Source organism: Mercenaria mercenaria, chromosome 17 (assembly GCF_021730395.1).
Source record: "Mercenaria mercenaria strain notata chromosome 17, MADL_Memer_1, whole genome shotgun sequence".
In the NCBI taxonomy this organism is placed as follows: domain Eukaryota; kingdom Metazoa; phylum Mollusca; class Bivalvia; order Venerida; family Veneridae; genus Mercenaria; species Mercenaria mercenaria.
In genome coordinates this window covers 21,878,633-21,905,450 of record NC_069377.1, presented here as the reverse complement: position 1 = coordinate 21,905,450, position 26,818 = coordinate 21,878,633, and the positions used below count along the sequence as shown (strand labels likewise).

The 26,818-nt window shown below is 34.6% G+C and overlaps 2 protein-coding genes across 3 annotated transcripts; one reads left to right on the top strand and one right to left on the bottom strand.

Moving 5' to 3' along the window:
- Positions 1-2,425: 2,425 nt before the first annotated feature.
- On the bottom strand, positions 2,426-9,020 carry LOC123537362 (GTPase IMAP family member 9-like). 2 transcript variants are annotated; one of them, XM_053529238.1, is made up of 2 exons: positions 8,893-9,020; positions 2,426-6,737 (listed from the first exon to the last, which is right to left on the bottom strand). In XM_053529238.1, the coding sequence occupies exons 1-2, from the start codon at positions 8,902-8,904 to the stop codon at positions 5,715-5,717; spliced, it is 1,035 nt and encodes a 344-aa protein (XP_053385213.1). In that variant the 5' UTR covers positions 8,905-9,020; the 3' UTR covers positions 2,426-5,714. The 2 variants fall into 2 exon arrangements, with proteins under 2 accessions (XP_053385213.1, XP_045176988.2); XM_045321053.2 differs by lacking the exon at positions 8,893-9,020 and adding an exon at positions 6,919-7,033.
- A 6,923-nt stretch (positions 9,021-15,943) lies between these two features.
- On the top strand, positions 15,944-26,522 carry LOC128549915 (probable serine/threonine-protein kinase roco6). The gene has a single exon (XM_053527693.1). It carries the CDS (start codon positions 15,944-15,946, stop codon positions 18,440-18,442), a length of 2,499 nt encoding a protein of 832 aa, XP_053383668.1. The 3' UTR covers positions 18,443-26,522.
- Positions 26,523-26,818: the final 296 nt, after the last annotated feature.

Sequence of the window (26,818 nt, the reverse complement as noted above, 5' to 3'; positions counted from 1 at the left end):
TTGCCATATAGGGATAATGCGTAGTCGTCTGACTCCTTATCTCCTTATCTGCAAGTAACAGCTGGAGTTTACGTCACCAATAAAGTATGCAAAACGATACTGTTAAGAGTACGTGGTCTTTGCAATTTATGGAGCTAGTGAGGGACAAAAACATTGGTAAGGAAAATCTGCTTTTAATAAACCTCTGATGTATGAGAACGAGTATCCGACACGGCCAACTTAAGGAATATTCTAACAGAAGACAACAGTACATATTTTCTAGACTCATTTTAACCTAGTCATGATTCTGTCTAAGATTTGTTAAGTCTAGGAATCGTGTTTGTTTTTGTCCAAGAATGAAATTCTCTAGAGGTTTTTGCTGTATTATAATTCGTTCAATCAGATGACGTATATGGCAAGCCAATTGTCCAATAATTACGTGAACCCTAGTTCACGGTCGAAAAACTAGGATTAACGATCAATAAACTAGGTTTTTCGAACGTAAAACTAGGTTTTTCGAGTACTAACCTATATTTTCGAGCGAAAACATAGGATAACGCCGTGAACCATAGATCACGCTCGTAAATGTAGGTTCATGATTGTAAACCCCAGTTCACGGTCGTAAACATAGGTTCACGTTCGTAAACTATGGTTTACGAGCGTGAACCGGGGTTTACGAGCGTAAACATAGGATAACGATCGTAAACATAGGATAACAACCGAAACTCATAGTTCAATAGAGAAACCTTGTTTATCAAACGTAAACCATGGTTTACTGTCGATATATTAGGATTATAGAATCAACAATGAATTTCGGGCGTGAATATGGGTTTACGGCCTACGGACGTGAACCTATGTTTACGACCGTGAACCATAGTTTACGGACCTGAACCTATATTTTCGAGCGTGAACCTATGTTTACGAACGTGAATTTGGGTTTACGAGCGTGAACTTAGGTTTACGTTCGATAAACCAGGTTTTTCAAATACTAACCTATCTTTTCGAGCGAAAACATAGGATAACGTCGTAAACCAAAGTTCACGCTCGTAAACGAAGGTTCACGTTCGTAAACCCAAGTTTACGGTCGTAAACATAGGATAACGACCGAAATTCATAGTTCAATCAATAAACCTAGTTTATCGAACGTAAACCATGGTTTACGATTGATATAATATAGGTTCACGTTCGTAAATCATGGTTCACGCTCGTAAATATAGGTTCACGCTCGTAAACTTAGGATAACGACAGAAATTCATAGTTCAATCGAGAAACCTAGTTTATCGGACGTAAACCTGGGTTCACGAGCGTAAACTATGGTTTACGCCCGGTATCTTATGTTTTCGCTCGAAAATGTAGGTTAGTATTTGAAAAACATAGTTTTACGTTCGAAAAACCTAGTTTATCGATCGTTAATCCTAGTTTTTCGCCCGTGAACCGGGGTTCACGTAATTATTGGACAATTGGCTTGCCATAGACGTAATCATTTACCATGGCCCTTTGTAAAGAGATGGTCTATCTTGTAATCTTAAACTTCTTTTAATGATATCTTCTTGTTGGATTATACAAAGTTGCAACATAACCGACCACATTCCCGCTTTGTTTGCTAAAACTCTTTAGAATAGGTGTAAACTGCATTTTTAGTTTGCAATATTTTAACCGGTATCATGATGATGCAACTAGATACAAAACAGTACTGTTTTAACTTCCTCGCAAATTGCTTTGATATACAGATATCTTTGAAACATTATCTCAGGGCAATTCTTTACATGGTATGTAGTGTTAGTTGTTCGTGATAAAATATTGTCTTAAAACATACGTAGAAATATTTACGAATTGTTTTAGTAAGTTTGCATTTTTTTCAAATTTGTTCTCATATTTTCAATAAATTACAAGAACATTTGAGATATGAATTCCAATATCGGTTTCGATAAAAAAATAATTGATAGATTAGACAGTACACTGATAAAATATTTAACCGGTCGCCTCATATGTAATAATATGCTTTAAAAGATTTATGATATATTTATGGTATATATCATTGAACTGCATAATATACTAATAGTGATGTCCCCTTCTGTACAGTTGATGGCATGATAATTGTTAACAAAGTAACACATCTTAGCAGTGGGTCGCCCAAAAAAACAACAACAACAGAAGTAAATATAATCATTTTTGAAATTAAGCAAAATGTTGACGGTAACTTGACAAATTCAGCCCGTGAAAAGACTACAAATAACCATCATGAAGTTGAGCTATCGTCATGACTATACTTTCAATAAGGAATATAAGATGTTGTTACTTTTTTGTTTTGGAAATTGTAGCTACCCTGCCCATATCATTGACAGAGCATTTTAAAGCATCATAATGTCAGCTGAAAAGGTTCTTGTCAGACTACTGGTGCCAATCTGTTATCGCCGAAATTGGCAAAATAACAACAACAACAATATTAATAATAATATATTTATTGACAGAAGTTAAAACGTATTAAATATACTGACAATTACATACAACATTTTGATATACTGCAGTAGTGTTCTGAACTAAAAAATAAACATACATGTATAACCAAAAAAAAAAATGTTATCTTTTGTTTTTTATTGGGTTTTACGTCGAACTGACACATTTCAGGTGATATGGCAACTTTTCAGCTCTGATGGTGGAGGAAGAATCCCCCGTGCGACCCTCCGAGCAATATTTCGTCAGGGGCGGGCGCCTGGGTAGAACCATCGACCTTCGGTAAGCCAACTGGATTGCTTACGGTAAGCCAACTGGATGGCTTACTCTCATGAAGAATTCGCCGACCAGAGTGAAGCTCGAATCCACATCGGTGAGGGGCAAGTGATTTGGAATTTGCGATCTTAAGCACTCGGCGGCCCTATAATCAATAATAAATCATCAACGACTCAAAAAAGTAAGACCATGTATACATTATCACCGTTTACACATTATATGTCTTTACGTAAATATGTGCATAATTAGGAGATGCCATATAACCTGGTGTCATATCATTTATGACTTTGAAAATAGTACTGATGTATGGCATTTGCGTTTATCAAGAAATGGTAATCAGTGATGTGTTTTATAAAGCTCACTGGTGGTGATCGCTGAAAATTCGATAGTTTCCTTTTAAATAAACCTAATTACCGATATATAATTTTGTTACCTTTGCCCCACATTGTACAGAAATAGTCCATAATAGGCAATAACTAATTCTTAACAAATACTCCTTTGGTGGTCTTCTACAAAGTTCGTTTCAATTATTTCGATAACTTGACAGTTTCCCTATATGTATAGAGGGGCAACTCAAATAGATCGTATCAGAAACTGGTGGCCCAATTTAAAAATAAAATTACATTTTCATGTTCCATGGTTGACCCTAAAATTGACCAAATTTGACCAAAAAAAAAAAAGAAAGAAAAAAAGGCCACCTTTGGGCGTGGTAACATTTACGTTTAAGTATATAGTGGAAACTTAAAACATCCTCTCCTGAGAAAGTGCTTGACCAATTATAAAATAAAATTAACACGAATGTTTCTTGGACAACTCTTTACCAAGCACTTTCCTGTTATTCCAATTCGTCAAATAACATGGGCACCAGTCTGCATAAGAATTTGAAAAGTACAAAAAAAATGCGTAATAACGTTTCATAAATGATTAAGAAAAGTAAAAAAGGAAATTAAAGCACAGCTATCTTTTGAAAAATATTAGAAATATCTCAAACATGAGTACTATAGATGAGCGCATAGTAATTTCAGCTAAACTGATGAGTATTGGTCAAGTTATGGAGGGACAGGCTAATATGTTAAATATGCTAAATGAACATTTCACCAATATATCAAATATTATTAAGAAAACGGCTTTTGTAGAATCAGATTTCTCAGTAAACTAAATACCCATACATGTTTTGTTATTTTAACCTATAACACCTTCCGAAGTTAAAAAATATATTGATAAAATCAACAGGATTTGATAGAATCGGTCCAAATATATTGCGCTACTTTGGTGACCATATTACAACGTCATTAGCATACAGCACTAACTAAACTATAATAGAAGCATGGCTTTCAGATAGAGTCTGGTAAATATGTCGGAACGTTATAGATCTACGAAAAGCTTTTGATCTTGTTGATCACAATATTTTATTGCATAAATTTAAACTTTATCATTTTTCAAATAAAAGTTGATTTTTTAAAATCATATCTATCAAACAGAACTCAAGTGATAAAATCAAACAGAACTCAAGTGATAAAAGTGAGAAACACCAAATCTAAATGTATGCTTGTAACCTCTGGAGTTCCTCAAGATTCTATTCTTGGCCCACTTTTTTTTATTATATATCAATGATATCGCTTTAGCTTCAAAGAGTGGCAATATAGACTCTATGCTAATGACTCTGCCATGTATGAATCAAATTATGATTTAGATAAAGTGCAAACTAAACTCCAACGGAATTTAGATGTTATGCAACAATGGTGCAATTTAAACAATATGTCATTTCATCCAAGAAAACAAAATACACAAAATGTACATGGTTTTGTGTACTAAACAAAAAAGTAACAATTGTACAGAACTATTTCTAACCAAGTATTACAAAATGTCCAGGTGCAAAAATTATTAGGTGTTTATATAGACAACACATTGTCGTAGAATGTTCAAATTGAAAACAGTTTTCATTAAACTTAACTAAAAATAGCATTGTTGGGACGTTTATCGTACTATTGCACAGATGAAATGAAAAAGTTATTCTATAATGCATATATAATGTCAATATTTGATTATTGTTGTACTGTATGGTGTCAAAGAAATATGAGTTCTTTAAAGAAAATAATGAAAATTCATTCAAGGTAGAGCTGCAAGCATAATTTTGTCTAAAAAGTTCCAAACAAGAACAATAAGATATGCCAGAAGGACTTGGGTGAACGTTGTTACATGAAAGATTAACTTCCGCAAAGGTTGCAACAATTTAGCACCTTCATATATCTCTGAAACTTTAACCTTTTCCAACAATGAAACATACAATCTAAGATCTGCTGCTCATAATGACATAGTTATACCTAAATATAATAGAAACTATGGTAAAAAAACTTTTGTTACAATGGTGCAAATGTTTGGAATTCAATACCAAATGAAATTCGCATAAAATGTTCTCTAACATCTTTTAAAAATAGGTATAAACAGTATATCTTATAGCTGACTGCTTAAAGAATCTCTTTGTTTATATCAGCCGAATTATAAATATGCTATTGTAATATAATTATGCATGTATATATTATGTCACTAACTGATTGCCTAAATGAAAATTGTATAAATGGATATAAAATTAATCAAATAAAGTTACGCCATTTTCAGAAATCTATTTACCAAAACTATATATGTAAAAGTATACCATGCTAATAATAAATAATAATTTAGGACATTTGTAAAATAACCAATTTATTTTATGATTGAAGCGACTTTGCGAACGAAAATGTAAATAAAGACTACCGTGATAGCATCCACAGATAAATGTACACCGGCCGTGTAAGACAGGTGCGTAAACTGTTTTACAATCCCTTTTAAAGTGAGCCTAAGCTCCACGTCACATGCACGTGGCCAAGCTTCATTCAACACAAAAATTATATCATATCATAATTCGATATTATATGTATTTCAGTAACAACATATGAAAATGATTACTTCCACAATTGTGTGAAGCGTTGTTGAGTGTTTCATTACAAACAGGGCAAAAATAAGAATTACCAAAACCTGACTTTGGTTGCAACATTCCATGCTGTCTTTAAGACAGCTCCACCTACAGCAGCGCCGTTATTCAACATTGCAGCCCCAACTCTAGACGCGGCCGCTGCATTTGCAGCTGATCCAGCTGTACTGGCAACAGCGCCACCTATCGCAACGGCGCCATTCATCATACTTGCACCCAGACCTGTTGAGGCTATGGCGCTAGCTGCCCCTGCTGCCCCAGCTAGATATCCTGCCCCCATAGCCCCTCCTATTAAAACACCACCATACAACATCGTTTTCCACTTCTTCCTGTCAAGTTTCTTTCCTATCTGTTGAACAATTTCGGACACTTCTTCGTGAACATTGCCATTGCCATGGTAGCTTTTAGAGTGCTTTTCGATTACTTCTCTGTGAGTTTTCAATTCATTGTAGCTATACATCTTTTCCCCTGCATCAGACATTTCTTCGACCATTTTAATAATTAACCCTGTGCCTACATTTACATTGAAATAATCATGATCATTCTCTATCTTTGCAACACGATTCTCACAAAGTTCTACTAGTTTCACAAATTGCTCGTTCGCTGTCCAAAACTGCTTGAATGCCATGTCGGATTCGAACATTTCACCGTGTGTGAAAACGACAATAGCATGTTTAAATATCACTTCTCCAAAGATAATCCGGAGCATGTCTATAGTAAATCGTTCGTCGGTCGTCATGCGATTATTCGCACTAAAAACTAGCAAGAACGCATGCGGGTCTGGACAAATGTCTAGCGATTTTTGAATTCCAAGTGCCCTTTCACCAACACTTTTTGATGTGTCTAGAAGGCCCGGTGTATCTACAACCTTGTATCTAATGGTATTCAAAGCATTTATACCACTTTTCATTATGCATGTTTCCGTCACAGCGTTTGGGCTCATTTTGTGGGGAAATGCGTTCATTTGTAGTAAGGAATTTCCTGTTGAGCTTTTCCCATTGCCAGTTTTCCCGACTAAAATGATTCGTCTTTCCCTTTGTTTCATTTGATTTAGACTCTAAATAAAATGTAGAAAAATATTATTATGTATATGAACACATGGATTGTTTTAATCTTTACATACATGTATATACTGTATAATCTAGATATGAGAAAAATTTGAATCCCTGTTAAAACCTTAATTGAAAATGAATCTATGAAACAGATATGAAAGTATTATATAATATAAACATTGTTACCTGTTGGCGGTACATGTTTGTGTATAATTGTTTAAACGTCTTAAATGTCCAAACTTAAATGAAAACAAATCTGTGACATACTAACATACTGATAAAGATATCATTTTCCGAAAACAGAATGGAAGTTTACATCTATCTGTTGTTATCAGCGAAATGTATAAAATGCACTTGATATAGGTACTGGTCATTTAGGATAAAGTGTCAATGAAGTAGATTGATATTATATGTTGTTTTAAATTTAACACGTTTTTTCAAATATAATTGTAATTTAAAGGCACTTCTTCGACAAGGTATTTCTATCGAAAAGCATTAGTGCCAGGTGTGTGTTATTTATTACCTCGAAATTTCGAGTTACTAAGTCGAAATTTTGTTTTACGTATCTCGAAATTTTGAGCTATAGTACTTCGTATCTTGCTCTTTTATCCGCAAAAGTTGAACGACTATCCGTCTGTCAAAGGCTAAAACTGTAATGGAAGACTTTTGACTTTTAGAAGTGGAATCATCTATCTATATTGTACCTAACATGTAGCGACTTGAACATATACTACCATACATCAATGTATGACCCACCCCATAGCCTCTAGAGCTACTTCAGATGGGATATATACCTTTATTTACATGTATAGTATATTTAGGTTGGAGGCGTTCGAACTAGGTCGAAAACTTTCCAGATATGGTCAAAATAGTGAAATATTCTAACTTTGAATACTTTCCGGTCACCTTCTATGACCTCTCCTCAAAATCTAGATCTATCCAGGTACTCAATCTTGGTCAGACTCATTACTACACGTTCATGTAGGGTATGTCTATATTTCCTTGCTAAAGCAGTGATATTTTTATGAGCAAACACTGCCCGGTCATCTTAATTATATTACCCTGTAGGGCTACCCGATGGATACACCAAGTACCTAATCTTGGCCAGGATCTACTAGTATACGTCAACGTAAACTGTTGTAGTTAATAACTCGAAATTTCGAGACTTAGTAATTCAAAATTTTTCTAAGGCGTTCAAATTTTGTGGATAAAATTTTCGAATAACATACACCTGGCAATAATGCTCTTCCGTATATTTCAATATGGAGGGGATGGTACATGTATTTACAAACTTCGTAATAGGGAATCGATCCTACCGATTTTCGTCGCGAAGTCATCCCTCTACGGTAACATGCGATATACTGAATGAGATATATTACTATCGAATTAAAAAATGTGTACTTCCGGCAGGTGCACAGAGCGGCGTCTGACTTCGGATAATTTGGAAGAATACACCATTTCCTTGTGCCTAATTAGCGTCCACATAACTTGTCTGAACCGCAACGTCTTGCACATCAGTATAAATATGGTCAGTGTTGTTTTTATTCTAAATTCTACCTTTAAATTGATAGGGAATCGGTCCTGCTGGAAGCGACGAAAATCGGGATCGATCCCTCCACGGTAACATGCAATATACCGCATGAGATATTTACTATCGACTTGAAAAACATGTCCTCCGGTCCGTACCGTCCTTAGACAGTTCTTTGAATAATTTTATAAGACTATGTGTCTTTCTTTCTTATCCTTTCCTGTTTATACTGTTCAAATTATGATGTATGTATTTAGTTTGTACATGTATTACTGGGGATAAAATATGTTTAAACAAGACAGTTTTTTCAAATATTATGGGATGAGTTGAAGTCGGATGGATTCCCGATTGAGGCAGTGCCTTATTTCATATTATTCTGCATAATCTTGTTTTATTAAGAGGGGTTGCGATTTCATACTGGTACGGGTATTTATGCGATTGGATTTTCAACAAGCGTCTACTATGTCAGGAATAAGAACATTTCAATTTTATCAGTTTATGATGTATATTTACATGTAAAAATTAAGTCTATAGATTTATCGTGTGAGTTCATCAGACGTTTTTACATTGAATAGTGATTAGCTACACGTACACGTATAAGTATTAAAACAGGAATGTAAAAAATTACTCACCTGAGCCGCCATTTTGAACGTTTACCTGATGTATTTTGAGAAGATAATGTTAACTTTTGTCGTATGTATTGTGAAATTATATACTTGTACACAAGTACACTAGAATATCAATATCCGGATGTTACAAAGCGAAATAATTATACGTTTTTAGGTACTAATATGAAATAAGGCAGTGCCTCAATCGGGAATCGTTACAGTCCATAAGCTTGCCCAGAAATATACGTTTGTATCAATTTAAATGTAGATTTTGGAATAAAAACAATACTGCACATATTTGTACTGATGTGCAATACGTTGCGGTTCGGATAAGTTATCTGGACGCTTAGTACGCACAAGGAAAACGCGTATTCTTCGAAAAAATCCGAAGTCAGACGCTCTTCGCACGTGCCGGAAGACCACATTTTTTAATTTCATTGTATATCTCATTCGGTATATATCGCATGTTACCGTAGAGGGATCGATCCCGTTTCGCGACGAAAATCGGTAGGATCGTTTTCCTATTAGTATATGTTACATTTGTATTGAAGTAAGTTCTCTTTCAGAAACTTTTTATGTAAAAAAAAATTGTATGGATAATATTCAATTAGTTTAATAACCCATGATAGTTCGTACTGATTTTTATTCACTCCCTTGTATTATATTATTATTACTTCTTTTCCTTAAATTTTAGCTGTGTACCATATCAATATTTCCGAGAAGGACGTTTTATTTTTTCACATTTTTACAAACTTTAAGTAAGAAATTAAGTCTATTTAATATTACATGTTGAAACAAATATGTAACATAAAAAACGTGCAGATGCAACGCGATTGCATGTGTAACTTAGTTTAGACACAATTTATTTTAGGTCGATTGTGAAGGAAGTTCTACAACTTATATTAATCACTCTCGACACCTCATTCCTGATGGAATCCATCGCCACGAGGGTATGAGAGAAGAGGCTAGTTTCCCTTTTAATGCTGAGCGCCAGGCAAGGGAGCTATTGGTACCATTTTTCACGTCTTTGGTATGACGCGGCCGGGGATCGAACCCACGACCTTCCGCACTCGAAGCGGACGCTCTACCACTAGGCTATCGAGGCGGTTAAACTGTAACTTATCATTTATGTTGCCACATTGAAGTAAAGTAATGTAGTACTGGTACTGATGATAAACCCGGACAGATGATAAAGTCGAACACCTTGGAAATATTCGATTGCAATCGGTTATTTATAAAATTGAACACACCATCTAATAGTTTCCACTTACAACACCAACTGGTGTAAACAAAAACAAAATTGGTAAATATTCTGTATAAATAAATGACTTACATAAATTGGTATAAAAAATATTTATCCAAAATTACTGGGGAAGAGGGTGTTTTTTTGCGCATGCTCACTCTCGAAACATGAAGGCCTGACATTTGGTAACTTTTCATTACTTGATCAGGAATGAATGTTGCAGCTTTTTGGGGAAAGTTTCAATATAATAATACCAAGAAAATTTTGTAAATGACAAAGGGTTCGAATTTATCATCAGTCAACGTTCATAAAGCCCCCTTTTTACATACCCCTTTCAGGGCCTCACTTGTGTGAGTTTGCTTACTAAATATAAATTTGAATTAAGTAAAGTTTTCAGCAAAGGTTAAGCTTTATTTTGATACCGACCATTGAGTTCAATTTGCAGAAATAAAAAAGTTACAGGTAAAAAACCTCATTTTCTGTTCGGGTTTATCATCAGCACCAGTATACTAAAACTATATTTACATAAAAATATGAAATCTTAAACAAATATTTTGACTCAATTTTAAATCAATCGTGAAAAAAATATTAAAAGATAAAATCAAATATAGGAAGTAAATAATATGAATCGGTCATTATACAAGCTGTATAAAATAGGAAAAAATTAAGAATAAAGGGAAGTTATTCAAAAATCTAATCTACTTTAGACGAAATCAAACAGTCTCTTATATAGCAAACTCCTACGTCACTCGAAGCACTGCGTAGGAGTCGGGACAGGTTTGAAGAATCGCATGTATATACAAGTATAAAAAATGATTAAGATCATATGCTATTTTATTACTGACGAGTGCAATATGTAATATTAAGGCTAAATTAGAGAAATCTTTATAATACGTTTCGAACTATTTTTATCGGCATATTTTCATGCGTTTCGGTCACTTCCGGCGTTTTCTGAAATGTTTTAAAGGAATACACCTTTACTTTTCAAATTAGCCATGATCGATGGGTCAACAGACCTAAAAACATATTGTTCGTGCGAAATGACGCATTCTTTAATCTCATTGTATTTACATACGTATGAAATTATCAACGGACTGTAGAACATTGTTCAGAGAACAGTTTATATCAATAAAAATATCTGTCGATTAGCCTGAACAACGGGTAAAAACCTTACGGCGGATTAATCTGTCTTTAAGTGAAAACTGTCAGTATGATATTCTTGAAGCTCTGAAATACGGTAGTTATAGGTCTCAACCACTTCGCGGTATCAACCTAAAAACAGCTCAACATACTTCGAATATATACTAACGGCGCAGTAATTTGCTACGAATAACTATCGGTTGCATGCCTTTACTTCACACATTGAATGCAACTGTATAAATCACTAAAGCGCAGTATGGCTAGCCGAATCAAATTCTATATGTATTGGGTTTCTAACTATCAAATGAGCCATTTTTGGAATGGATTCTTCTCATACACGTACTAACATAAATCACCTTCCATCAGTACTGTACTATCATTACTTTGATTTTACTATTTGTTGGTTTTGCGCCTGTATCATCATTCACACACTTCCCAACCCCTACCCGCCCCCACCCCCCACCACCCCAAACATACAGTGTCATTACCAACCCGTATTTATGTAGTGAAAACTTCATGTCAGAAAACGCTGGACCTAATTCAAAATGTTGTATACAAGACTTCCGTCGAGCTTGAATCCAACACAATATTATTTTGCTGTTGAAGATACATAAATAATATTTGACAAATAAACACAGTGGAATTGTTCATATATGTCTTAGTTTTGAGTAGGCAACTTCTTGGGAAATGCGATAAATAGCGGCAAATAATTTTGCGACATTTAGTTGTGGTTGCGACATTTAACGACAAACCTGCGACATTTAACGGTACCTGCGCCATTTAGAGGTGTTGCGACATTTAACGGTGCCACAGACCTCAGTCACGTAAGTGAGGAGATGATATACTCGAAAAGGGAATTAAAGAAAGCAAATAAAGATAATATGTATTCGGTAGAATATCCGCAAAAATTCTAGACTAATGTTTAAACAGGTATTGTTTAGGAAAATACAGCGATTGAACAAGAAAGTTTGTAATTTCAGCAACAGAAATTAAAACTTTTTTGAAATAAAAGTGTTCCTTACCCTGACACTGCAATACATGGTTTATAGTAAATGTTGTACTAATTAAAAGTACACTTTTGTTCATTTCGTTACAATGTACATATGCTATCAATATATTTAACTTTATATACGCCCATAAATTACGGTGTGCTGCGTCCACACAATGTTCACCGAAGATGGTCACAATATATCGGCCAAATTCCGATAACCAGCTTTATCCTCTAAGACTACCTTTAGTGATGGTCCTTGAATAAATAAAGTCTGCCAACATTGACAGATAACAGTGTCCGCTAACTTGAGCAGGTCTTATCCACCAAACAGAGTCACAATGTTTAAGGCCATGTTGGAGGAAATACCAAGGGGTCCGTCCTTCTGTGCATTATTACCCGCTGCCAGGAGGCGGTGGGTTTATTGGTAAGCTAAATAATTTTCGCGTGTGGGACATGGAGCAAGTCACGTGACAGGTTTTCGATCCTGTACAAATTTTTTTGTTCGTAAATGATAATAATGATATATATATAATTCTTCTTTTAAAGAAGAAAAAATCTTGGGTCACGTGACACGTTTCGACCGTCTTCGTAACACACCGTAAGTTACAACCATCTCGGATAACCGTGACCTTATTCACACGATCCTTTGTCTACAATTTTCACCTTTCATGTGGTATTTTATAATTTGGTGGTGATGTAGGATTACCGCGATTATCGGAGATTTGTGGAACTATGCTTCTTAGCTCACCTGTCACAAAGTGACAAGGTGAGCTTTTGTGATCGCGCAGCGTCCGTCGTCCGTCCGTGCGTCCGTGCGTGCGTAAACTTTTGCCTGTGACCACTCTAGAGGTCACATTGTTCATGGAATCTTTATGAATGTTGGTCAGAATGTTTATCTTGATGATATCTAGGTCAAGTTTGAAACTGGGTTATGTGCGGTCCAAAACTAGGTCAGTAGGTCTAAAAATAGAAAATCCTTGTGACCTCCCTAGAGGCCATATTTTTCAATGGATCTTCATGAAAATTGGTCAGAATGTTTATCTTGATGATATCTAGGTCAAGTTTGAAACTGGGTCACGTTCGGTTCAAAACAAGGTCAGTTGTTCTAAAAATAGAAAATCCTTGTGACCTCCCTAGAGGCCATACTTTTCAACGGATCTTCATGAAAATTGGTCAGAATGTTCACTTTGATGATATCTAGTTCAGATTTGAAACGAGGTCACGTGCCATCAAAAACTAGGTCAGTAGGTCAAATAATAGAAAAACTTTGTGACCTCTCTAGAGGCGATATTTTTCATGGGATCTGTATAAAAGTTGGTCTGAATATTCATCTTGATGATATCTAGGTCAAGTTCGAAACTGGGTCAACTGCGGTCAAAAACTAGGTCAGTAGGTCTACCTCGTCTGTGTGTCCATGCGTAAACTTTTGCTTGTGACCAATCTAGTTTAAGATCCAGCATTGAAATTTGGATGACATGTACAGTTTTGCACACGAATCTTTGAACTGTCTTTCAGTGACCATAAATGTGACCTACTGATCTACTTCCTAACATTTTAGCATCAGTTTGCCATTTGAAACATGTGGTTCAATATACTCAGATGAGCAATTCAGGGTCATCATGACCCTCTTGTATATAATATTAAATTGTAAAAACAGGTTGTGTTTGACGTCATCAGTATCCGCGTACATAACATGTAAACAAATAATCAGCTGTTCAGTGAGCGGATAACCTTTGATAGAAATGAGTAAATAGAAATGTGTTTACATTACTTTTGTTAGGATTCTGGTTAGGAAAGTGTGGTTAGTTTGCATAAACTATAGATATTAGATTTTTTAGGATATAATTTAATATATTTAGATTTCCATGACCTGCAGATGACCCCAATTATTTTTGAGACCATTAAAAGGGCATTCATTATGACTGATCTGAATATACATTTCTGGCGGCGGAAAAACTTTGACTTGTTTCATTATGGACGGGCACCTTTGTAGAACCCATTCATTGTGCCAGTATGATGACTTCCTCATATGTAGAATTTAATGCCACGAGCCCACATCGATTACGGACAAGTGTGTGGAAATCAGAGATCTTAACCACTCGGCTACGGAGGCCCTTACTCGATAAGTAGAGTATTCTAAAAGTCAAAAGTAATTTGCTGTAAAGGACATGACATTTGGCACTGTACGTTGAATGGCCTGGGATAGTATTGTTAAAACTGGTTAAAGACAGCGCAAAGGGTTTCTAAGCTTATAAGCTTAACTTCAACAGGTCTTATTTAAGCCTCTTGAAACAAGGCCCCATAATGAGCTACAGTCAATATTTGTTTGGTCGCTCCTACTTGGTTCTTTCGAATAGTTCCATTTGCTTGAACCCATTTTCGTGTTAAGCATATTCCCTTCATATAATACATAATACTGCTGAAGTTGCTCAACCATGGATAGTTGGATATGTATATATATATATAATAGACGATTCATTGATAGACTTGGTTTGTCTGATAATAAAATGTACAAAACTCTCAATCTCCTTAGTACTGGCTCTTTTATACAAAATTATTGAATGTATTCCATGAACCTGAAACAATTCAAGTGAGTCCAAGCTTAGACCGCTACTAACTGGTGTTTCAGTATTAACTTTTAATTTTAGACCATTAATTCTCTTTTATTTTATGCTAACTGATGAAATACTGTGTCTTACAGTGAGATATAATCCATATCAGTCACTGCATATCACTCATTGCAAATGCCGAACTACCTGTACATTGTGTATAAATTTTAAATTATTTGCCTAAAACAGGATGAAAATTGTAGTCGCACTTTGTTCTTTATAGTATATTTCTCGATTCAAATTATTTTACTTAGTGAGAATTTCATAACCTTATGCAGCAAAAAATAGAATAAAATGGAACTTTATGTCGTGTGCGTCTTTCTGAAGTCACACCACGTCTGACATCATGTCCGTTTACGAGCGTCTGTTTCCCGCGCTGAGATTAAACTTTGTTGTAAAATGCACATCTCAACGTAATTAAGCATAAAATAAAAAGAAAATGTGTTTGTTTTGAGTGAATATGGAATATATCTCACCTCGAAGTGAGAAAATTTTCACATTTTCACTCGCGCTGTGCGCTCATGAAAATATTTGAAATTTTCTCACCTCAGTGAGATATATTCCATATTCACTAAAAAAACAAATATCCTCTATATACAAAATAAGTTCGGCCAAGACCTTAAAGACCAGTCAGCTTACGAAAGGTCTGCAGTTCTATACAGGTACCTACCCATACCTGAATGAAATTCCATTTAGTGGTACCTTATTTTTTCTTCATCCTCACCAAAAGCTTGAAAGTCGCCATATGAACTATCACTGTGACGGTGTGGCGTTTCACACTACAAATGATAAAAAAGACGATCATAATTTACTTCGCTTTCATTGCCATAGATGAACAGTTTATCAGCTTGATTAAATTCATTTAGACGTACAATTACAAAACATGGAAATATCTTCATATATGTCTTTAAACAGTAACCTAATATAACTTACATGATTATCAGAATTTAGGGATCAGAAATACGTTTGTCTGACAGTTTGTATAAAGCGGCTGTTATGTGACTTCTAAGATGCCGTGTAAATTTATTTAAAAACGTAGATTTTGTAACTAAAAAAGATGCATTTATTCTTTTCTTTTAATTTTCAGATAACATGGCTTCATTTCATTTTGCAAACGATCCTCGAGCAAGAGAACTTTATGAGACGGCCATCCTTCAGGGAAAAGAGAAGGACAAAAATGTGAGAGTAATGGTGATAGGTTGTTATGGTCAGGGAAAGAGTTCTCTCGTTAAATGTTTAACAGGACAGTCAATAGAAGATGTGGAATCTACAAACGGAATAGATATATGTATTTGTAACAGTCAGAATGGATCTAAATGCTGGAACAAAAAGGAAGACAATGATATATCAACTGAAAGTGTGAAAAGACTCGTATCAGTTGCAATGGATCATTCTTTGGACACATATAAAAGCAAAATAAGTGACAAAAATTCTGATATCAAATGCGTGAAGCAAAAGTCTAATTTTGAAAATGTTATGTGTGATGCAGATGTAAAAATTGTCCAAGCGGAACCAGAGTATTCTTTTAAAAATGTAAAACTTAAGGAAAGTCAGGGTCAAAACAACGAAAAGAAAACTACAAGTAAACAAGTAGTACACAGAGAAAAACTTGATATCTCGACACCTTCGGGCTCTACTAGGGCTGAGCCTACAAAAGCCAGCATAAATCGTTCCAAAGCCCCGACTCCGCAGTCAATTGAATTTGCAAAGGAAATAAAGATGGCTGAACGGAGAAGGGATTTGTCAGAGAAAGACCGTTTACATATTAGTATTTGGGACTTTGGAGGACAGTTTGTTTACTACGCTACGCATCAGCTGTTTCATTCAAGACAAGCAGTATACCTCCTTGTATTTAACATTGCCCAAGACCTTGATAGGCAAGTGAAGGATGACGAATGTCCTGTGAAACAGCAGAGGAAAACGATGAAAGATTACTTAAAGTTTTGGGTCGACTCTGTACACACCTTTGCTGGAAATGATCAGGCAACAGAACCACCTATTTTTCTAGTCGGCACACATTTAGACCAGCTACAAAATGAAGATGACGTGGATGAAAGATTTGACGAAGTGAGAAAAATATTTGAAGGTAGTAAGTCTGCTTATCACATACAAAAAATTCATTTTCCTGTTTCAAACACAAAGCCCAGCGAAACAACTTTAGACTTCATTCGCTCAGCAGTCACGGAAGTTGCTGGTGAACAGACGACAGAACGTTTCATTCCTGCTCGATGGATCCCGCTAGAAAGTAGCTTGAAAGAACAACGTCATTTGAAAATCGTTGATTTGGCAAGAGTACAAGAGATCGATAGTAAAAATGAAATACCCGTTGGTTCGGAGGAGCAAATAAAATTGTTCTTGCAGTATCATCATGAAAAGGGAAATTTTTTCTTTTTTGACAGCGAAGGCGAAAATACGAATTATATTGTGCTAGAACCACAATTCCTTATTGATGCGTTTAAATGTATCATCACGGCTGAGAAGTTTTGTCGGGTTGATCCAAGTCTAAGAAAGCTGTGGAACAAACTTTGTAACGAGGCAATTCTAGAAAAGGAACTTTTGCGTGCACTTTGGGGTAAAGATCCGAATACTGTATTCTTGAAGTTCGAAGATGTACTGTTGTTTTTCTTACAAAAGCACCGAATACTAGCAGAAGCTTTAGAATTCGAAGACAGCAGTGTTGCTATCCAGTCGCGGAAACTTGGATTTTACATCGTACCAAGCCTTTTAAGAAAGTCTGATAGCATTACTATTTGTGCCTTCTTGAAAGGAAAAAAATACACCAAAACATCTCTGGGATATGTTTTTGAATTTGACACGGTTCTCGCTACAGTCTTCAGTCGAGTAACTGCTGCCGTTCTTGCCAAATGGCCTCTCCTTGAATTCAAAGGTAATCCTTTGATATACGAAAATGTTGCTGCTTGCAAACTAACATTTGATCATGCAGGGTTGCTGATACTTGAGAAAAAATCCCTTGAACTACTTGTGGTCAGTCTTTGTCCCCCGGATGGAGTTTGTAATCTCAACAGTGATATATTTCGACGTTTTGTGGAGATGGTGATAGAACAAGAGTTGAATAAATTTCGCAGAATTGATTCTGAACATCAAGAAACGAAAAAAACTTCAAAATTGGTCAGATGCTATGACAAAGAACATGACTGTAAAGGAAGTTTGAACGTGCATGATCTTGACACACTACAAAGATGTAGGAAGACAAAAATAGCATGCCCTGACCATGCAAGTCATTCTCTAGTCATACAAGATGTTATACATGAATGGTTTAAACCCGAAATTGCTCATAGTGACCTACCGATACGGCAGCTGACAGAAAAAGAACTAAGTAAGTTATCACGAGGAATTGGGAAGGACTGGGAATTCCTGGCACGACAGTTAGATATTCCAGATGCTGAGATTGAACATATTTGTCTTGATAAAGCAACCACCGCTTCAAAGATATACGAGTCGCTAAAAAGATGGAAAACTCGAAAAGCGGACAAAGCGACACTCGATGTGCTGGTTAGTATCATCCAAGAATGCAGAGGATTCATTACAATTGATGATGACATTCTGAAAGATCTCATTGATGGTATCTAAGAAGGCACGCACGTGGCTTGAAATTTCGTTGAATGGTATGGCGGACAGAGATAGATGCAAAACAAAATTGTCAAAGTATATTAGGTATGCTATTAAATTGTACATATTACACAGTGAAACAGGGAAAGTGAATAGTTGGCAAATTTTACTAGTATACTAGTACATAACTTTAAGGAAGCACTTATCTTGCTTCCATTATGGGGCTGTTAAGATCCGTGGAGGAAGAAGATTTAGTAATTTCATTAACTGTGGTTTTCTAAAAAATGTTCTTTTATTTACGGTATTATTTCATTAAGTAGAAAACAAACTGATTATACGGATACAGAGATGGTGATTAAGGATTATGTTAATTGGAACTAAGTTTTCGACAAAAGATACCAAAAGAAGCGTATGGGAACTTTAGAAATCTTGTTTGAAATCTTGAGATTAATAGTAAAGGATAAGTGAGAATGAAACGGAACCTGAAACTGACTTTAATATACACACAATCATAATGTATAGTGCACAGTACAGAATATTTAATATATAAGGATTTATCGACCCCCGAGAAAAAAAGATTTTGACCGAGGGCGATATCACTTTTCCACGGTTGATAAATCATCATTTTGACGAAACCGTGGTATTTTTCTTGTGTTATGGTGTTTAAGTGTGCACGACTTAACCCTTTTGACGTCACAACGTTATGCCGTCACACATGTAGGTAAATATGTGTTTTGACTCCGCTGTCGAGTCAGTATTACTTTTATCACTAACCATGGATTGTATTTAGACAAATGGAAACAACTATGAATGAAAATACATGTATAATTTTTGCTGACCGCATTATTATTTAAGCTGTTAAAAAGTGTTGGAAATAATTGTATTGAATGGATAAAGACACTTTTAAATAACGGTACATAGATTTAAGGGCATTCCCTCAGATGCACAAAAACATGGATCAGAATAATTATCAATTGTCATGAAATTATATTTTCTAAATTCATAATTTTTCAGTCTTGTCTTATATAAAAATAAAATACCGTTAAATTATTTTAATTTAATTTTACATATTTTCTACTGTTAGACGGAGTGGATAGTTTTATTATGTATACTATCTAGAACACACTGAGCTATTTTGTGTTTACCTTTTCCTAACAGTTTCATTTGAAATTATAAAAATCGACAAATATCCTGAGATCCGCCCCTTGAAAAATATAATGTACATTGCATATAATAATATCAATGTTATTTATATGTATACCTTTGACAACTATGTCAGTTGCTGAATGTTGTTAAGCTTGAAAAATAACCCAAACGTCACTGTTGTAATTCCATTATATGTCTATAAATAAGCATCAACTTGTTTGCATTTTCAACAGATTTTGCCATTCTTTACGGAGGGACAAATTTTAAGTGATATTATATGATTTCAAGTTACCCCGTTTTCGAAACGTTTCTGTGGAATACAGTGCTTTAATCTGTTATTGACATATATAATTGCTGATAAAAAAAAAGCAAAAACGATTCGTATGACTGCCATGGTTTCATTTCAAATTGTCTTAACTTGTTATTCTAATTTCACTAATTTATATACTACAATCAAATTTTGCAGTATAGTCGATCATGAATACTTTTTTTGTGTTTGTTTACATGTGACAAACTAGTGCTGCATATTATTGTCCGTAAGTATTGACCTGGCACTCATGAATATTCCGTATGTTTCCGTAAATTAATTTTCGGTGTCCGAACCCAAACAATGATATAACTATTGAAAAGTCAATTATATACCATCACGTATCATATGCAGGTATAGCTGTGCGGACAAAGCGTTTTGCCATTAATCTCAGGGTTGAGTGTTGGAGTCCTCTGTCTGACCAAATTGTTTTTTTTTTTAATGATTTTATCTGTAAACGACGGAAACTTGTCACACTTTCATGCTTTATCAATGAAATACTCTACTATCGATTACCATTCTTCTACGTACATAAAACCGTTCTACAAAATGTCGTTTAAAATCTTCAGGACCGGACAAGCATTCATTCATTCATTCATTCATTCAACGGACAATTCAAAGAACAGTTGTTAGCGATACGAAATGCAATGTTTCATAAAAAATATATATAATCATAGATACAAATACAAACACAAGGAATTATACTTTAAAAAATGGTTAGTAAAGTATTCGAACCCATGGTAACGTGTTTTCAAGTCGGAGAGCTTACCACTACACCACTGTGCCGTTGGTTCTCTAAATTGATTATTTTGATAAATGTAGATATTTTCAGGACACGAATATCACGTGAAATAACGAAAACGCGCAAAAATATTGGCGAAGATTAATGAGTGCCAGGTCAATACTTACGGACAATATCATAAAAGTTCGATAATAAGCCGCGGGTTATTTTATTATCTAGTTAGAAATTAGAGAAATTCTATCATTGAATGTATTTATTTTACTAATTTAATAAAAACTGATATTGCTGTGTTTCATATTTATGAAGATAATATTTTACGCTTCGTCTAGTAGAACTTGTATGTTAAAAATTAAAATGTTTATTCTATATAATTTTGTAACCGTATTCCGAACGAATCATCAATCAGGCAGATATCTAATATATGCCTATAGAAAACTTCAATAACTTAGCTAACTAAATCATTAGCTTAATTTTGGCACTGATTTTCAAAATCGACTTATTATCCAGATTTTATGATATGGGATGATTTTTGTATACAAATGTATGTCCTACGATCGGTTTTAGTTGTACATGTATAATGCAATGTTTGTAATTAATACTTCCTAATCATTACATTTGATTGTTAACGTATTTTATGCATGTAAGCATTAATAGAAATATTCTTAATGTTTATCTGGTGTTATCAGTAGAGATGGTACTTAAAAATTTCAAATTCGACCTTTTAGGGTTTATTCGGTGTAAAACAATAGCTAAGTGCACATATTTACTAAATATATGTATTTTTTCATCTTTCAATAAAAACAGGCTATATTGAAATTTCTTTGGTAAATTCAAAATTCACGACTAGTTAAGAGTCTAAAACTCGTGAAAACATTTATTCTCACGTACCAGGGGTTTGCCACGGTTCCTTATTTCAGTACTTGAACCGCTGATGTATGGGAATGGAAAATATTCTGAGTGAAAAAGAATTATATGCTCTTTATTATGAGCTTACAAAAACCATACCAGCAATTATCCTATGGCATGTTATAATCTATTCTATTCTATAAACAAACCCATACAACATTTCACTATCAATAGTTTACCATTTACGAGTCGATAACTGTTATAACTGATTGCCCGAGTATAATGCTAAATGTGTGTTTTAAGGAATAGGTATAGCTAATGCACTCACCCGTGCGGCAGCGTCGGCGTCCCGATTTGGTTAAGTTTTTATATGTACATGTACTTAAGATGGTATCTAAGTAGCCATTCATCTTGAAACTTCACACACTTATTCAGTGTGATGAAATGAGTTATAAAGCACAGGATCCATAACATTCTTGCTTTTAACAGAATTATACCCCTTTTACGACTTTTGGTTAAGTTTTTGTATGTAAGCTGGTATTTCAGTACCCATTGATGGGAATGGATTGAAACTTTACACACTTGTGGACATGCATTGAAAAGGGTTCGTAACTCTACTTTGCATTTTTACAAAACTATGCCCCTTTTTCGACTTAGCAATATTTAGTTTAGTTTAGTTTTATATTTCAGGTGATAGCTCAATACCAACTAATGGGAATGGTTTGAAACTTCACACAATTGTCCACTTTGATAAGCACAGGTTCCATAATTCTGTTTTGCATTTTTGCAAAATTATGCCCCTTTTCACAACTTTTATATTCATTCGATTTTCAAGGCTGTTGAATAGTCGAGGGTTGCTGTCCTCCAACAGCTCTTCTTATGTTATGTAAATTGATCTTGATTACTAAAGTTGCTCGCTTATATTTTTTTTCAACAATGATTTGTTTACCGTATTGAAAATACATTTAATGACAGCGGCCTTTGTGTTTCACTATATATGTAAATCCCTATATAATGTATATTTTTATTGGCTCATTCTACCGATAACTTAACATAATTTTGCCAGTTTTGTCGAGTGCGACTATATTTGCAGAGAAGTACCCCTGTCAGAAGAGTCAAAGAAATAATTCAATTTGAAACACTTTTAAAACAATGATATGAAATAACGAATATATCAACATTCTACATAAGTTCAAAATTGTTATAAATATGTGCTATTTCTCATTGTCTTGTCGGATAGACATTTTACATCAAATTCAGTTTAAACAAAGTTTTCCCCTTTGTTACTGGTAACAAAAAAATATCAGGAAAATAAAATATTTCTTAAGTACATGCGCAAGAGTTGTCAGCTAGTTTTAAAGCCATTAATCTGTATTTAATTTGTATGTTTAGTTTATTGTAAATATTCGTGAAATTATGTTTTATTCATAACTGTTATTCATTGAATTAATCATGCTTATATATTGAAATGTAAATTAACCTTGTTAACACACATGGTTTTGGTGTAGTGGTGTTTTTTTTTTCAGGGTAATTGTTTTACATTGTTTATAAGATATATTGTGGATAATGTAAAACAAGTATTTTTCTTGTCTGGTCAACCGTAAAACACCACTACACCAAACAATCCAAAACCAACTTACAAGTAAAAAAGCTGAAAAGCTTGGAATCGACAGAATACTTGAAAATAAAAGCTAAAGATACATATCTTTTGTAAATCACTAAGCATCTACATAATTCTTAAATTGTAAAGCGGAAGACATGCACACATTCAAACATATGTCTATAAACTACCTCAATGCTTGATTATTATGATTATTATTTTCAACAACGCAGGTAGTCACAAGATATACTGGCTAATTAATAACATGATAATATTTATAAATAAATCTTGTATAAACATATCTTAAACATATATTCCGATATATAACGGAAAGAATTCAATTTAATTTATTGAGGCTGTGGTCATTTTCAAAGAAACTCCAATGGTGAAATTCATGGGAGTGTAAAATATTTCATTAGCATTCTACAAAATGTAAAAACAGCGTATATACATGATGAATTTGTTTGCCTTTGATTTGTATTTTATTTTGGATAGTTTGTGTTTTTTTGGTGTTTCGATTAACCGTTCTTGTCCATATCAATATGTAGCATCATTTATGTATATAATTGGAAATATTGAACAGATATTTTAATTTCATGTTTTTTTCTCCATATTTTGTCGTTGAATATTAGAATAATACATGCATATCTGGTATTTTCACATTGCAAAATAACAATTATATTTTTTGATTTAAGTATTATTATTTTATAATTGCTTATTTGTATGAAAGAGTTGTGCTATTCCCAGTTTTCCGTCTGTTGCCACGGAAAACTATTATTATAGTTGCATGCATTATGCCAATTTCTGCAGTATAAAAACAGAATGTTCATACCGACATGTTCGGTGCATTTTTAGCTCACCAGAGCCAAAGGCTCAGGGTGAGCTATATGGATCACTCACCGTCCGGCGTCCGTCGTCCGTCGTCCGTAAACTTCTACTTCAAACAACATCTCCTCATAAACCGCCAGGCAAATTTCATCCAAACTTCACAGGAATGTTCCTTGGGTGAAGCTCTACAAAAGTTGTTCAAAGAATTGAATTCCATGCAGAACTCTGGTTGCCATGGCAACCGAAAGGAAAAAACTTTAAAAATCTTCTTCTCAAAAACCAGAAGACCTAGAGCTTAGATATTTAGTGTGAAGCATTGCCTAGTGGACCTCTACCAAATTTGTTCAGATCATGACCCCGGGATCAAAATTGACCCTGCCCCAGGGGTCAATTGATTTTACATAGAAAAATCTTAAAAAATCTTCTTCTCGAAAACCAGAAGCCCTACCCCTTAGATATTTGACATGTAGCATTGCCTAATGGACCTCTACTAAAGTTGTTCAAATCATGACCCCGTGGTCAAAATTGACCCCGCCCCAGGGGTCACTTGATTTTACATAGGAAAATCTTCAAAAAATTTCTAAAAATAAAGCAGAAAGCCTAGATCTTAGATATTTTACATGTAGCATTGCCTAGTAGACCTCTACAAAATTTCTTCAAATCATGACCCCCGGGGTCAAATTGGCCCCGCCCCATGGGGTTACTTGATTGTACATAGAAAAATCTTCAATATTTTCTAAAAATAAACCAGAAGGCCTAGAGCTTAGATATTTGACCTGGGGCGGGGTCACTTGATTTTACATAGGAAAACCTTAAAAAATCTTCTTCTCAAAAAGCAGAAGCCCTAGAGCTTAGATATTTGACATGTAGCATTGCCTAGTGGACCTCTACTAAAGTTGTTCAAATTTTGACCCCGCCCTAGGGGTCACTTGATTTTACATATGAAAATTTTCAAAAATACTCTTAAAATAAACCAGAAGGCCTAGAGCTTAGATATTTCACTTGCAGCATTGCCTAGTGGACCTCTACAACATTTGTTCAAATCATGACCCCAGGGTCAAAATTGACCCCGCCCCAGGGGTCACTTGATTTTACATAGGAAAATCTTCAAACATTTTCTAAAAATAAACCAGAAGGTCTAGATCTTAGATATTTGACATGTAGCATTGCCTAGTAGACCTCTACAAAATTTCTTCAAATCATGACCCCCGGGGTCAAATTGGCCCAGCCCCATGGGGTTACTTGGTTGTACATAGAAAAATCTTCAATATTTTCTAAAAATAAACCAGAAGGCCTAGAGCTTAGATAATTCACATGTAGCATTGCCTAGTGGACCTCTACAAAATTGATTCAAATCTTGACCCCCCAGGGTCAAATTGACCCAGTCCTAGGGGTTACTTTATTGTACGTAGGGAAATCTTCATAAATTTGCTTAAAATAAACCAGAAGGCCTAGATCTTAGATAATCGATATGTAACATTGCCTAATAGACTTCTACAAACTTTGTTCAAATCATGACCCCGGGGTAAAATTGGCCCCGCCCCAGGGGTTACTTTATTGTACGTCGGAAAATTTTCCAAAAAATTTCTAAAAATCATCAGTTTGACATTTGAAACATATTACTCTGGTGAGCGATCCAGGGTCATCATGACCCTCTTGTGTTAAATTTGTGCTTTATGGAATATCAGATAACTATGTTAGACTTATAAGTTCGTGATCATGTTTCAGAAACCCTAATATATCTTAACAATGTTGTTTTTCTAAAGTCAACTTTTTCTGACAATATATCGGCAAAAAAACGCAAAAAACATTTTATCCATAATACTTTTCAGAAAGGTTTTATTGTTTGAATAATTCTAATTTCTAATTTGCGAGTTTAAAAGTACAAAAGAAACAACGTTTGAGGACATGCAAGTACGGAAGTGACTGCCAGTAAGGTTTTAATCAAATTCGTAAAATCCAAATTGATCAATTGTTCATATAAGTCTCACAAGCATGGAGAAGTATTATTTAACTGTTCATTTACATGTTAACGTATACAGTCTAGATATACATGTAATACATTCGTATATTTATTATCTGAACTGATCAGTATGGTTTCATTTTTGATTTCTTGTTCAAAACAATTTCTTAAATATAATTCATTTCATAAACAATATGTCAGATGATGCTACTTGGCTGAAAAAATGACATGTATAGCGTATAAGATTAAAGAAGATACTGTTGGATTTGCAAAAAAAGGTGGGTTAAGTTTTAGAATTATTTAGGTTTCTGTACGGTTTGAAATAGTGTATGACTTCCTGCACTGAAGATTTCAAGGTTGAGACCCAGTTACATTTGACCAAGTGATAATTGAGGGTAGTGGCCTTTGAATGTATATTACAGTAATAGTCAATTGTCTATGCTCAGGATTCTGTAATACTCTTCTGTATGTAAAAATATGTCGCAATGTTGTATTGAGTCTTAAATAATCTTCTGTTACAGTGTACATCTATTGAAATATCAGCAGCAGTGTCAGATCATTTGGTTGGCCTTGAGTAATGTAAAAATTCATGTTTTCAATCTCGAAATACTTAAATTGCTGATACTGATATTGAGTTGATTTGTAAATATTTAATTCGAATAAAAATGAATTTTATTTATGTTTCCCATTGTACTTGGTTGGACATCGACATAGACTGTTACATCCACAATGCAGTGGAATGTAAAGTGGAATTACTCGTTGAATGTGACCATGTTTCTGTTGAAAAAAAGCACAAAGCTCCAACCGAAATAGCCCGCGTTCTAAGAACGCATCAACCTGTCTATATATGGGTGTGTGGATGATCAACATTTACACAAGGATGCATCGAAGGAATGCAGACAGACACTGCCTTGGAACAGTCAGTGTCAAAACACCACTGGTGATTTCAGACCCAGATATTTATT

What these genes read in the sequence shown, in the direction of transcription:
- LOC128549915 (XM_053527693.1), top strand. Translation starts at nt 15,944, where the DNA reads ATGGCTTCATTTCATTTTGCAAACGATCCTCGAGCAAGAGAACTTTAT.